This window comes from Parasteatoda tepidariorum, chromosome 8, assembly GCF_982258835.1.
Source record: "Parasteatoda tepidariorum strain Cologne lab strain chromosome 8, Ptep-v5.0, whole genome shotgun sequence".
Taxonomy (NCBI): domain Eukaryota; kingdom Metazoa; phylum Arthropoda; class Arachnida; order Araneae; family Theridiidae; genus Parasteatoda; species Parasteatoda tepidariorum.
The window spans coordinates 59,608,358-59,623,779 of record NC_141762.1 but is presented as its reverse complement, the minus strand read 5'-3'; the positions used below and the strand labels follow the sequence as shown (position 1 = coordinate 59,623,779).

The window sequence follows — 15,422 nt, the reverse complement described above, 5'->3', positions numbered from 1 at the left end:
TGTGACCTATGACATCACCTCTAGCTGATCGTTTATAAGCAAAATGGCGTGTTAAAACTGAGCTAAGTTTCTCCACATAAGTTAGAATAATAATTAACGTGAAGTTAATTATATACAGTTCCGAATTTGACATCGAATTTGTTGAAATAGGATCCTTTCTCGTCTACATGTTTTACTTAACTTGGATTTATTATTCATTTATGTATTTTATTGTAATCGTGATATATTTTTGTTTTGTGTGCCTGGCAACTTCAATGCATAATTAGTTTGTTTATGTTCTACGTTACTTCTACCTGTCTTTGCGCTAGTAAACGAATTGAAATCCTTGCGAAAGAATCTTAGTGTAAGAATTTAGAATGTGAAATTTAAGAGAATTGATACTTGACTGGCTTGACTTACTCGAAAAAGAATGTAAAGAACAGTTGCTTACTTAAACAAATACCTCGTTTCAACAACCAATCAGGATCGAGATACCCTTACTACGTCACTTGCTGGTATCTCATTCACATCTTCAATATTTTCTTTCATTATTCTATTTAAGGTGCGCCGAAACATTTAGAAATGTAATTCCTTCAAAAATATTATACTTCAACATTATTAACTTTTCTCAGATTAGTCTGCTTAGTCATAACAACTTGACAAATATTTCTGTCACAAATACATCTGCTTCTAAAAAATCTAAAATGTCATCAGTAAAACTAAACATCATAACTACTCGAAAATTATATCTGCTGCTCTTGTGTTAAACAATAAGGAAAAAATTGAGCTGATTTAAAAATTCAGAAAAAAAACCTTATTTATCTTGGATTTGGTTCTGATAATAGTGTGTATGGCAATTATGAGATTATTTGTTTATGACAGTTGATGAAAACCATGAAGTAGAGATTTTATTTAGTTTTCTTTTGTTGAATAATAGTCATATGTTTTTACATAACAAGTATTAAATATAATTAATATGATATAATGTTACCTGCTAAATCACAAAATGTTGAGTTTAAAATATTTACGAAAAAAAATATCCCTATTTTTTTCCATCTGAGTTGTGTTGGTCAGTATGACATAACTAATAATTACATTTCAGATAAATAACCATTTATGCATTGCTTATGTATTCTACACAAACAAAGTCGTCTTTTGATATGATATCTGATGAGTTGCAAAAGCGAAACAGACATTATTGTGAGAGATATACGAATAATACAATATATATATACGAATAATATAATATATATACAAGTAATATAATATAATATAAAGTGTAATTTATTAAAATAATCCTCGCATGTGCAATTTAATCAACTACATTACGTAAACAAATATTTATTCATATGGAAAATATAAAATTATTTTGCTTACATTTCTTTATTTTTAATTCTAATTTTTATAATATTATAAATGAGCAACTCATATATAAACATGTAGCTCCATTTTGCTTATTTTTAATCTAATACAATTCTAAATATTTGTATTGGTTAACAATAAGTATCATTTGATAAGGGCTGTAAAGTGTCGCATTGGTTCAGTGATTGAAGCAATGGATTCTCATTATAATGAACTGGGGCTTGATGCCTGTTTGCGGTTTGAAGCCTTCCCAATTTTCATACAATAGTATCATTTGTAGTATAGTTAACAATAGTATCAGTTAACAATAAGTATCATTTGATAAGGGCTGTAAAGTGTCGCATTGGTTCAGTGGTTAAAGCAATGGATTCTCATTATAATGAACTGGGGCTTGATGCCTGTTTGCGGTTTGAAGCCTTCCCAATTTCAAATCAAAGAGTAACGGCGAGAAACGGTGACCCATATGATCAAGCCTTCATTTCCCAATGAGGTGCTTCAGGCTCGAATCTCAGTGGAGGCTGGTTTATTCGAATTCTGCTCCCGGCTCGCACCGACCCCAGTGCTGCCGTAAAATATCCTCAGTGTTTGATGGATCATGGGGTAGAATCCCTTTGACATTGGGCTAACCATGATAGATTTTCGTAGTATTAACTCACATTTACGTTATATGGAGAAGAATATGAAAAATTTATATTTAGAATTCCATTAGTGAGTTGCAAAAAAGAAGTTTGTCCCGATGTTTGATCCAAAAGTTATCTCGTCTTCTGGGATGGGTTCAGAATTTCAAGGCTGCGGAATTCTGTTTTCCTGCCCCATAATCAGTTCTTGCGGGAATGTTTTACTTTTAAGAGCTAAAACAAAAATACTTTTCTAAAAAAAGAAGCTTATACTCTAATTGGCACAAGTTAAATGTCATGAAAAAACCATCTTACAGTACAGGCCAGATATTATTATTCTATTTTCAAATTTAAACCTCTATTTTTAGAAGACATTGATAGATTTGCTTTCTTTACTCGGCTTTCATAAACTCCAAATCAAACAAAATCCAATATTCTATTACGCATTTGCTTATATTTATTTATTCCTCTATCCCTAACAATCTGCTTTAGTGAAACATATTTTATTTCGAAATATTTGTCTAGTTATATTTATTCTTTCTTGTTAATTAAAACATTTACATTTGAAAGCAAAATAAATATTTTCAAATTAGAGGAAAATAACTTTTTCTAGAGATTTTATAAACTTTCAAAATTAAAAAAATATATTACTAAAAAAATACATTTATTTGTTATTGTACGAAATACAAAGTATTAGTTTGCAACTAAAGTAGTAGGAATTAGTTTATTAAATGTTCGAACATTAATGAAACTTAATTTGTTTTAAAACAATCACACTCGTTAAATTATATAATATTTTGTTAAATACTAAAATATCATTCTGACTAATGTTCTTGTTCAAAATTATTTGGAATAAAATTCATTTTCTTATTAAAAATTTTTTGAAAGAAATATAAATATATTTTAACAACTTGCACTGATTAAATTATCCTTAGCTTGATTTATGACAAAATTTAATTCAAAATGAAAAAAGTTTTTTAATCTGATGAATATTTTCCATAACTTTTCAATTTATATTATAATGGAATATCAACCCAAAGAACTTAATTTGAATAAAGAATAAACAAACTTTATCTAAAATAATTTATTGAAACACAATTGGAAAGATATTTTGCATTGAGTAAATGCAAATTAGTCTCTGAAGAATAACAAAGAAACTGCTTAATATTATTCGCTAACTTCCTAAAGTATCTAGTTTGTTTATAATATCTGACTTTTTCTTTTATTATCAGCTGAAGACACAGTTTCCATGATACGTTATTTTTTAGGAAAAAAAACTTTTTTTAATATTTAGAAATTTTTGTTGCATTTTCCTTTATAGTTAATGACCTAACATGAATGGAACGCCAGTGATAACAAATTACGTACTTTGAAAAGATTTCTTATGTTTTTTTTATTGAATTTAGATCACCAACAAAAAACTGTTTTAAAATGCATACAAAATAAAAAATATCATGTCACGTTAAATTTTCTTTTAAAATTTGTCTCATAAAAAAATACAATCTCGGAAGGAAAAACAAACATTTTAAAAATCTTAAAACTATTTAAATCTGAAATTTAACTTTTTTGCTCTAAAAAATTCAAGTAAACTTTTATTCGAAATAAGTGTATTTTATAAAGAGTTTTATTGAAAATAATGTTCCCTTTTGATGTATGTAGAATTTAAAAAATTTAGCCATGTTACTTAATAATTTGGTATAGCATAATTTTGTTTAAAACAATTTATCAATATTCATTTTACGATTTAATACATAAGCCAGAACATTCAAATTATATATTACGCTATCCAAAATCAGCAGTCTAAATCTCAATGAAAATTTTTATATGATAGTCACATATATGAAGAATGAAACTTGAGTAGTATGAACTGTGTGTTTGATACAAACTTATACAAATAAAATAGATGCAATCTGAAATGAAACTTGCGTTGTAAATAACACGTTACTATGATTAAGGAAGCCTCACAATATTTTCTAAAGCAGCTATTTGTAGATCTGTGACCGGCAAAGTATGAAATGCTGGCATTATACATAATGCCTAAAGTTTTTAAGCAAAGAATGATATATGAGAAGTATTTCATACTTTGCTGAGGCATTATATATAATGCCGGATGCTATTTAGGCAAAGTATGAAATAAGCGTCCTGATGAGGTTATTATGTAAATGATGTGCGTGTTACTGTGAATGACTGAAATCGGTGGTTGTTGACTTTCACCGGTGAATGTTGATAGTCACATAGTCGCTTTGGTGAATATCCGAAATATTTATTACATCCGATTTGATATTAATTTATTCGTGGATATAATTACATTTATTCGATATTTTAATCCTTACTGACGATAGATTAAAAGATACATCAGTGTTTGGAGTATCGGGCAAATATATACCGGGCAGTGGCCCTTGACCTTAAAAAAACGTCAGAGTAGGGTATACCGGGCAATGGTTTCTTAAGGTCAAGTGCCATTCCCCGGTATACATCTGCCCGGTATACCCTACACTGATGATTTTTTAAGGTCAAGGGTAGGACTGGGATATAAATCGATGTATCGAGACATATCGATTTAACGCATATATCGGAAAGACGATACAGCGACTTTCATTCAAGGCGATGCATCAGAAATCTGATTTAAGCCGTTGAGTAAAGACAACGAGCGCAAAACGATATAGCGATATAAGACACGCAAGGATATAAGATACCGATATAGCGATATAAGACTCTTCTCTTACGTTCGGATGTTGACTCGCGCTGTGGAAGACGATGTTCGTTTCGTTATGTTGAAATGGCCTTGATTGGTGAGCTGTAGAATCAGAATGAGAGTTTTAAGAACACATATCGTTATATCGCATGTTCCTTTTCGCACCTCTTTGCTCTTTTTTTTCTTTGTCGCGACTTTTCTTGTAGATTATTTTCAGTGGGACTAACTTCGTGATCGCCGATGTTACCTTGTTCTGAAGGCAATCTATTATTGAAAAGAATATATAAAGAAGAGTTTCTTCATTAATTAGATAAGTTTTTTTTTAAAAAAACTTCTTTTTATTTTTAAATGTGAAAATTATTCGCAATCTAATTTAGGCGCCCATAAAGAATTGAATTTGTTAGGTTATTTTTTTACTTTCTTTTAATTTATTAAAAACTTTTTGGATGAAACTTCTAATAATTTAATGAGTTTTTATTACTGATTTTAAATTTATAAATCTTATTGTTTTTATTTTTAGAAATAAAGTTAAAACAAAATTTATTTTTGTCATTTGAATTTGGACATAAGACAATCAACTTTGTTTATACAAAAAAATTTGAAAAGTTTGCGTATTTTATTCATTTTTTTAAATCATTTAATATAATTAATTTCTATGACATCAAAGTTAAATTTATGTTATTATTTGAAAAATTACACTCCTGATATAAAGGATCATTTATTGAAATGAAATCAGACTAATTTGGAAATATGAATTAAAATAATTCGTAGGAATGGTATATCCTGGGAATAGAAAAAATATATCCAAGATTCAGCAAATGTATAGAAAAATATTCTTTTCATATTATTTGTTAATTAGCTAAACATATTATCGAATATCACAATTTTTTTATTTTTAAGAAATTAAATCTTACTTTGTTTTTCGTTCATAATTCGGTCATTATTTAATTTAATTTAATTATTTATCTGAAATGATAAGGTGCCGCAGTGGACTGATCGTTAAGACTAAGTTCCCTGCAGATCACCGAAGTCAAGCATCACTGGTTGTGGTCAGTGTGTGGGTGAGTGACCACTTGGATCAGTCTGCGTAGGGACCGAGGGTGTGTGGTATTGGTCCTCGTTAAACTGTTCCACCGTAAAGTGCTCGACTTCGCGTGCAAGTCGTCGAGCTACCGAAGCGGGGGTGCCATCCCATCTGCAGAGGATCAAAATTGCATGTCTTCGGATCATCCTCAGGGATGTTTCCCAGACCGTCGCCAATAGCCCATTGTGCAGCTCTAGTGTGACGTAAATGAACTATAATAGAACTATAATAACTGAAATGATAATAATAAAAAATAGTGTTTTAAATCCGTTTTTTTTTTTCTAAAATTTATTTAGCACTTTGTTTTAAACATACAAATAATTTTTAACGTTTCATTTAGAAATTGAACATTACGATCGAACTTAATAATTATGTAATTATTTATGCATAATAGTACAAGAAAATATTAATTTGTAAAAAACGCTTTAAAAAAAGCTTTTAACACTTTGTTTTCCGCGTATTATGAATTTCTAAACAAACATTTCAATAAGTATTTTAAGTAAGATTTGTACATTGTAGTCAATTTATTTAATATCTTTCTTAAGCAAAACATGTATATCTTCAAATTTATAAATTGATTTAAATCAATCTGAGTAAGAAGTTTTGATAGAAATCTGACTTTCTGTGCCTTACAAGTAAATGAAATTCAAAAATACTATATCGTGATACATCGCTATATCGCGATGCAAAACTGACGATGCATCACGATATATAATTTCAAATATCGCCCAGTCCTAGTCAAGGGCCACTGCACCGATTTCGGTCATTCACAGTATCATGCACATCATTTACATAATAACCTCATCAGGACGTTTATTTCATACTTTTCTTAAATAGCATCCGGTATTATATATTATGCCTAGGCTATGTGTGAAATATAAATCATTTCATACTTTGCCGGCTAGTTTTAGGCATTATATATAATGCCGGATTTCATACTTTGCCGGTAACAGATCTAAAAGATAAGGAATGTCTGTCACAGATTTGAAGCGGATGCTATGAATTGCTTCCTTCATCTTTGATAACGAGACAAATTCAAAGGGCTGAGGTCTGGGAAGTATGGTTGATGATACAGCACTTGCGAATTTTTCCATACTTTTAGGACTACCTTGTCGACTACAATTTACAAGCCTTGTTGTCACCATTCCGCAAAGCAACGTTGATTCCCCGCTAGCCTCTCAAAGATCTTGATGACACTGTTAGACAAACTTTGGTACATTGAATCTTTATCCTACTACTTGGTTCCAGTTTTAGAAACATTATGACAATATTATATTAGATTACCAGCTAACGCGAGGTTTGGTTTTTCACGCCAATGCGCATGCGCGTTATGTTGGAAGGAAGAGCAAATTAGCTCTCTCTCAAGTAAGGTTCATATGTTACTATGTTTAGATATTACGGAATAAGCATTCGTTGTTCGGTTAATACCACACTTTTTACACTGTTTACTCATTTCAAGGTTATTGAAAATATTATTACTGAAACATTATTACATTATTACTCGATACTTAATATCTTTTCGTCAATCCATTAATTATACGAATGATATTATGATAATATTAATGATATTAAAACTAACGATATTGAAACTCTCGTACTAATTCGCTTCCTGAAGTTCGTCTGAACAACACAATCCTCATTTACACTTTTACTACCCAATTAAAATATACAAATAAATAAATTAGCATTATGCGTATGATTAGTAATACATATTTCCTTAAAATTATTACTGGATCGTTTTAATTCACCGAGCATTTTAATTGTTTTACTGCTGTTGCCATCAAACTCTGTAATGTTTTCGTATTTTTGCACTTTTTGTATTTCATGTACTTTTCTGTTTTTCTTGATTTTAATAAACATTTACCCGCATGCCCTAAGTTGGGGCAGGTCGGGGTAAATATTTCATACATATTTCCTTAAATTTGTGGAAATTATCTTTAGCGTAAATTAGCGTTTTAGTAAATTTAGCTTCAGCGTAAATTACGTTAACAGAGTATTTCAGCATTATCCAAAGCGGTTTATGACAATTTAATGTGAAGTGCCTAGGTTCGATGAAATTATGTTTAAATAAATATTTGATAAAAAAAAAAGTATTAATTGTTGGCTAAAATGCGTTAATAAATGATGAAAACGAGTAATTGTGTTTAAAAATATTACATAATTTTAAAATTTTTGAGGCTTAAGACTATATAAATTTGGGACTCACGTCAATTACTGTACACTCAATTCTATTTAATGTAATACAATTTTCATTTTAGTTCTTATTATTATGACTTTTATATGGATTCTTGAATAAAAGCTAAACAAAATTTTAAAACCTTTCCAGAATAATACCTTAAAATATTAAAAGAAGCAGGTATATGATGTTTTTTACCTATTTACATAAATGTTTAACAGAAATTAAGTTTTAGCGCTAAACGCAATCGAATTCATAAAATTGTCATCAAATTTCGTAATGAAATTTCTTTAGGTTAAGGTAAAAGGATATATATCATGATTTCAGGGAAATGATATATATCGTATCTTGTTTCCAGATGCATTTTGGAGTGTATTTAATTAATCAGTGCAAATATTTTTATAACATATTAAATCAAATGAAAGAATTTTGTTGTACATCCGGTGAGTCAGAATACACTTTCTAGTTTCTAAATTAGTTATGAAATTCAACTATCGAAATAATATGATAAGTTATATTTGTAGCTTTATGATGTAAGAGTTTATTTTTTTGAAGCGAAAAGAATAAAAAATTTATATTTTTTGGCAAAATTGTTCATTCGAAGATAGACAGGTAACTTTAACAAAAAGGAAATAAACTTCAAGAAGCTTAAGAACAGAAAAAATAAATTGCTTGCCCGAAGTTGCTACTTGAACAATTTTATTGTTTCAATTATTTGAAAAAAGAAATCTGGAAGAAAAAAAAGTAATCAAGTGCTTCCTTCCCTTTATTAAAGCGAAGTTTTTATTTCTCACCTTTAGATTGTTCTTTCAAATTATACTCTTCAAAAGTTTATTAGGAAAAGCATCGAGCAAGCGAATATGAAAAAATTTAGCCCAAAATTCAACATAGCGAAGGCAGAGTAAACCAAAACTTTCCCAAGATCAATATAAATAAGTACAGCAGCACTTTCAAATCGATAGATAAGACTTATTTTCCGCAAACATTAAATAGAAGTCTAATATTTTTACTTGGATTCTTTCTTTTTAATGGAAGCAATTACTGTGGAAAAGCTTCTCTATCGCGATATATTTCTCAACGAATGGCCAACATAAAAGCGAACGATTTTCACTCAAAACGTCAAATGTTCTTTTTTTTTTAAAAAAAAATTCACTTCTATATCATTTATCGCCAAGCTTAAAGTTAATTGCTCTACTGCTGTAGATGTCCTTGAAAAATGCCTTTATTATGACTTAGAAGAATCACTATCCGGCAAATACTATCCGGCAAATATGGGAATGAGTGACGAGTGGACAGTTTGCCAATAACGAGTAAAATATGGTGGGTGTGGCGTAGTACAACTTATGGCGATTATTAAATTCGTTGGGGAAGACCTGATTTTAATTAAATCGTCCGTGTTCCCTTTGGAATTTATTGGTTTCACTGAAATGAAATATTCACAATGATTTCATTAATTTTTAATAACAAAAGATATTATGAAACTTTGAGAAAATTTAGACATTTAATGAATGTAGAAAATAATAATTTTTTTTAATTTTGAGGAAAATATGGATGATTACACAAGATTTTGAGAAGAAAAAATTTGGAATCAATAAGGAAAACTACCTTTTCTATTTATCATTTACTTTTCCATTGCAATAATAAAACGGTAAAATGAATGATATTTAAAAAATATGTAATATCTCTTGTTTTAATTACAACATTAAATGTATTTCCATACCTAAGTTGATTTTTTAACTAATAATATTTAGAAATTATTATTGAAATGAAATGTAATTTGTTTAATTCAATTAATAAGTTTTAAATTGGGAATTGTCACGTTTTGATCCATGGATCCCCTTTCGTTACAGCTTTGTAATTTATGTTAAGTACTTTTTTGTCATTTATATTAAGTACTTTTTTGTAATTTATATAATGTCTTTATAAATATTTCTTTGTATTAACCTCATTCTTTTTTTGTAGTGTTGTCCAATACTGTCACAAAAGAATGTTTTTAAATAATCTTTTGTTTTAAAGTTTACTCATTGAAATTTAACACTAGTTAATCATTATTTTTTTGTGTGTACCATTGCTTTCTACTGTATAATATATTTTTTATAATATTGCATTTTTCTTAAAACTCTTACAAAATTGAAATTCTTAAACATACAGTTGTTAAATCTGAATGAAAAAGCAACACAGTGAGATGTCTCTAAAATATCGGCAAATGCAACAATTACTTATTTTATTTAGAAACATATAGTGTATCGGCAAAGGTAAAAAAATTACTTCATTTAATGTGGACACACAAAAGAATCAGCACAGAGGTCAGTTACTTCATTTAATGCAGATAAATAAAGGGCTTAGACAAATGTGTCAATTCATTTAATGTGGATATACAGAAGAATAGTCTAAGACATCAATTACCTCCTTTAATATAGACAGACATACATAGGAAGAGACCAATTACTTCATTTAATGCTGAGACGTAAAGAGAATCGGCAAAGGTGTCAATTACTTCATTTAATGTAGACACACAATACTAACAAACACACAATAATATAGATACTAACAGACAAAAGCAATAATGTCAAATAAATTTTATAAAATAAACTATTTTCAACAGCAGTAAAAAAATAAATGAAGAAATGAAAGAAATAAAAGACTTGTGAAGTTTTGAGTTTTTTATATTTATTTTTAGTACTGCTCAAATTTATGGAGCTACTAAACTGTCGACAAAATATGATTCATTTAAAAAAAAACTACAAAGCAATTTCAACAGTTTTAGAAATATATTCTTTTTAATTCTGTAACGATGAGCATTAGCTTCTAAATTGTTGAAAAATTGCTAGCAATAAATGCTTCATTCAAAAAATGTTTTGCGATCAAAAATGTACTCTTTCTTTCATTCATTTTAATGGTCCAGAAAAGAAATGTCATGAAGCATCTTAAAAATTATATTTTCTTCGCAGAATACAACGTATCTTTCCTTTGAAAGCTTAAAAGATTTTTCCTTTCCTTTTATACCAAACTAATATATCTTACTATATTTTATTAGACACTTATAGAAATATGTTACGGCAAATTTTAAAACTTAATCATAGTATCAATATTTTACTGGAAATAATTTGAGAAATCAAAGTGTTTTACGATACAATATTAAGTAGTTTAAATATTACTTAAATATGTGTTGTCAAAAAAATTTTGGAAAAAGCTATTGCAGTTGGCTTAATAAAACGTAACACTTTGAATAATTTTTGAACTAAGTATCATATTTTTCTGTATTGATGCAAATTATTAAAGGATTACAAGCGTCATTCGAAGATTAGACGTATAATTATTTTTTTCCTTTCAAGGATTAGACGTGTAATTACGAGTTTCATTCAAGGATTAGATGTATAATTACGTGTTTCATTCAAGGATCAGACGTATTATCAATAAAATTAGAGGGATAATCGACATAATCGTAATTACTTGTTTTAACGGGTTAGTCATAATAAGCAACTGCACAATTTATTTATAATAATTAAAAGAATACAATTTAGTTATAATATTTAAGACAATACGATTTTTATTTATAATTTTACTACAAAGAAAAAATTATCTGACTGATTTTATTAAAAATGAAGGTTTTTGTCATTTACAAATTACGCAGTTTCAAATTATATAAAAATTTGTATCTTTACACTACAGTGGATTTTTGATCATTATTAAACAAAATAATAAAGAAATAATAATATTAATGATACGAAAATACCTTCAATATATGAATATTGTTGAATATTATACACACACTACCCGCACCACATGCTAAACACACCACATTAAATGAATTGATATTTTTGCGAATTCTTTCTGTGTGACCAAATATTTAAAAATATTAATAAATATTTTTATGAAATATTTATAAAATAATATTTACTAGTTAAATATTTGTAAATATAATAGTACATGTGATATATATTAATATTTTTTTTTGCGATTGTTTTTGACTAGCTTTTATCAAAATATCTATTAAATATTTTTAAAAAAACACATCCTTAATTACTTGTGTCTCTTATGTGCTCCAAGTGATTCAAAAATGCGTAATTGTTTAAACATTTTATTCTATTTTTAAAATAAATAATAACACATTGATAAAATAAGTTGTAATATATAAGTAAAAATTACGAGAAAATGGAGTGTTATTCTGTATATATTATTAATACAACTGTTTATTTTGTTATTAAATAAGGCACAAATGTTCGTAATTGTCCTCATAGCTTTATTCTCACTTTCTACACTAACGGCCAAAGGCTGCCAATTTTCCCTTGCATAGGGAAAAATTTATATTTAGAATTCCATTAGTCAAATACAAACATCTCGAGATTTTTGAAAAACGCTTGGCGAAACATTTTGATTCCATTATCAACATATGTTCTCATCCATGAAATGTATTTCTAACATAATCTATCCACGCTACAATGGAGGGCAGAACTTTTGACGCCGGTCTCAACGGAATAAAGCACTTTTTTTTCCTTTCGCCAATTTTCTAACTGCTTGAATGAAGGAGATTCCGAAATTCTGCGCCTGGAAATCATCACGTGATCAAAAGAAAAAAATTCTTTCCTCTCCCAAAAGAGATATTTTAGTAGCGCTAGTACAAAAAAGTAAATATACAAAAGGGTGACTACATAACTGAAAAAGGCTTAGATTTAGAACTTCTCTCGGAGAAAGAATTTAGTCTTCCGAAAGAAACACCAACTCGCCAAAGTGAGTAAATACGGTTTTCATAACAGTGTGTAAATCATCTCAGAGCGAAAACCGGGTGGTATTCATGATTTTTGGTGATTTTTACTACCGAAACATATTTTATTTTATTTTCTTAAAAAGATACATTTTTTTCCCCTTTCATTCTTGAGTTGTTATTGTAAGTAAGTTTCGCTGGAGCAATGTATTTGCTCAGAGTGAAAATATTTTGAAGTGAATAAATTGAATTTGAAAATTGAAATTTTATAAAAGTCGGTGACGTTTTGGGATAATATAAAATCGAATTTTAGTTAGCTAATACGAGCAACTTCTTCAACTTTTTCAAAAAAGCCCTAAACTTGAAGTTTTTTTTTTGTATGTCAATGAGAATTTGTTGAAATTTAATTAACTTATGTTATATCGAATTTACACCTATTTATAATCGAAATGCTATTTCTGACTAACCAGGCCCAACGTTGGCTCGGTATCTGACTTTTCATGAAATTTCTCATTCGATTCTTGATTTTTATCATCGCTTTTTGTTTTACATGTTAGGGATGAAAAGTATTTAATTAATATTTTCCTTGCTTAGACATCATTTTTTTTTGCTATATACGCCGTAGTGCCATTACGTTATGACCATCCTCCATATATAACAATGGGCTCGCCCAGGTTTTCATGGTTTCTCGCCCAGGAACAATGTTTTCATGGGGCACATTAGGACTCATAATCCTCAAAGAACAAACCCTGACGTCTGTAAGCTACTTGAACATAGTTGCAGACCAGGTTCACCCATTCATGGCAACAGTTTTTTCTGTAGGGGATGGTGTTTACCAACAGGATAATGCACCATGTCATAAGGGTCGAATCGTCATGGATTGGTTCGGGGAACATTCCAGTGACTTTCAAGTCATGTCTTGGCCTCCAAATTTACCTGACCTTAATCCAATAGAGCATTTGTGGCCTTACTTGGAAAACCAAATTTGTGCTGCCACGCTACCCCCTCGCAATGTGAGGGAATTGCAGGAGCAGTTGGTGAGCGCTTGGTACCAGATACCTCAGACTACCTATCAGCACCTTGTGGAATCAATGCCACGGCGGGTGCTAGTAGTTTTGAGGGCTGAAGGTGGTCCTACATGTTATTAGCAGGGTGTTCACAATGTAATGGCCTTATATATATATATATATATATATATATATATATATATATATATATATATATATATATATATATATATATATATATATATATATATATATATATATATACACCGAAGGCCATTACATTGTGACCACCCTGCTAATAACATGTAGGATCACCTAAATGCTCACGAAAGATTAATATTTCCAATTGCCCGATAATATATCCAATTTAGCACATTAAAGTTGCTGGGGAAAAAACTATTTTGTGCTTCGATATGATCAAAATTTTTAACGTTCTTCTAATTCCAACAACAAAACAATAACAACCAAAACAACTAAATTAGAGTATTAAACAAAGTTAGTAACTACTACTTTATTACATTTGATAGTTAAAATTGCAATTGCAATTAGAAAATTGAAACTAAAGTGTCAATAAAAAAAAATTTGAATCATTGATTATTTTAACGATTTAATTAATCATTTTAACATGAAAACGAATAAATACAACATATTCATTGCACAACATCCACAAAAAGTTCCTTATTGTTTTATTTTTCATAACAACTTAGAGTTTGTTTTTTGGGGTATTTACTTTTTTTCCATCTATTTGTATTTGCTAATTATATCCAGAATTCCAAAGTAGCGTATTCACCTTTATTACTAGTCAATATTTTTAATGTAATGTTTTTGAAAAATAAATAGCTATTATTTTATATTTCAGGTTTTGCATGGTATTTTTCTGCTTGGTGCTAAGCGTATTTTCTACAATCGAAGAATTTGAAGAACTTGCTAGCGCTATTTTATTAAGAATGGTAAGTTTAATGTTTGTAGATTTTTAATATATTTTTTACCTTATTATTTTTTTCTTTCTCTTTTTCTCGTTAAAAATATTAAAAAATTTTTACAATGGTTGAATATCGAACGTATCAAATATACCAATATTTTTCCACTTAATCTTTGAAACAACATAATTCTTTGTGAAACTAATTTTTAATACTGTTACATTGTAAAAAAAGGATACTTAAATAACACGAAACTTTCGTCGTTTTTGACGAAACCGTTTCCTAGTATATACTCCGAGCAAAAATTTCGTCGAAATGAAGTGATGAAATAACTATCCCCGCATCTTCTGAAGGAAGAAAAATTTTAAATATGAGAAAATTTTAAAATTTTAAATTGAAGTTATATTTCGCCAAAAAATTTTAAAAAAAACCCGCGTAGTACCTAATGTATATAACATTTCTAATAATCATTTTTTCGTGGGCACCTTACAGTTGTCCCTCCAACAACTCAAAAGGGAGCCTGTTCTTGGTACGAGGCCAACTACATGACCACCATACAATTGGTCAGCTCATTTCATCACTTTATTTACTATTGAGGTTTTATTCTAGTTTTGTCATAGTTAACAATCTTCCACCATAACCTCTCAGTTGTCACAAATCACGTAATTTTGTGACAAAATGATTCTCAAAACTAACAAAATACAGCTCAAGGATCGACAAAAGTGAGAGTATAATAGAATGAGAAGGATGTAATAAATGATTTGTGGTAAAACAATTAGATAAAAGTATAATTTGTATTAAAACTTTTTAGCTTTGCTTCATTAAAAAGTCGAAAAGCACGAAGTAACTCTTAGTGAAACAGTAGTATTGAGATTTG

The 15,422-nt window shown here is 28.9% G+C and overlaps 1 protein-coding gene across 19 annotated transcripts in view; it reads left to right on the top strand.

Annotated features, from left to right (window-relative positions):
* LOC107453525 (potassium voltage-gated channel subfamily KQT member 1) overlaps positions 1-15,422 on the top strand; it is a 443,886-nt gene that overhangs the window by 354,195 nt on the left and 74,269 nt on the right. For all 19 annotated transcript variants that reach the window (XM_071181310.2, XM_071181312.2, XM_071181301.2 and 16 more), the window contains exon 2: positions 14,485-14,575. In XM_071181310.2, coding sequence (XP_071037411.1) covers positions 14,492-14,575 — 84 coding nt within the window. In that variant the 5' untranslated portion in view covers positions 14,485-14,491. The remainder of the gene's footprint in view (positions 1-14,484; positions 14,576-15,422) is intronic.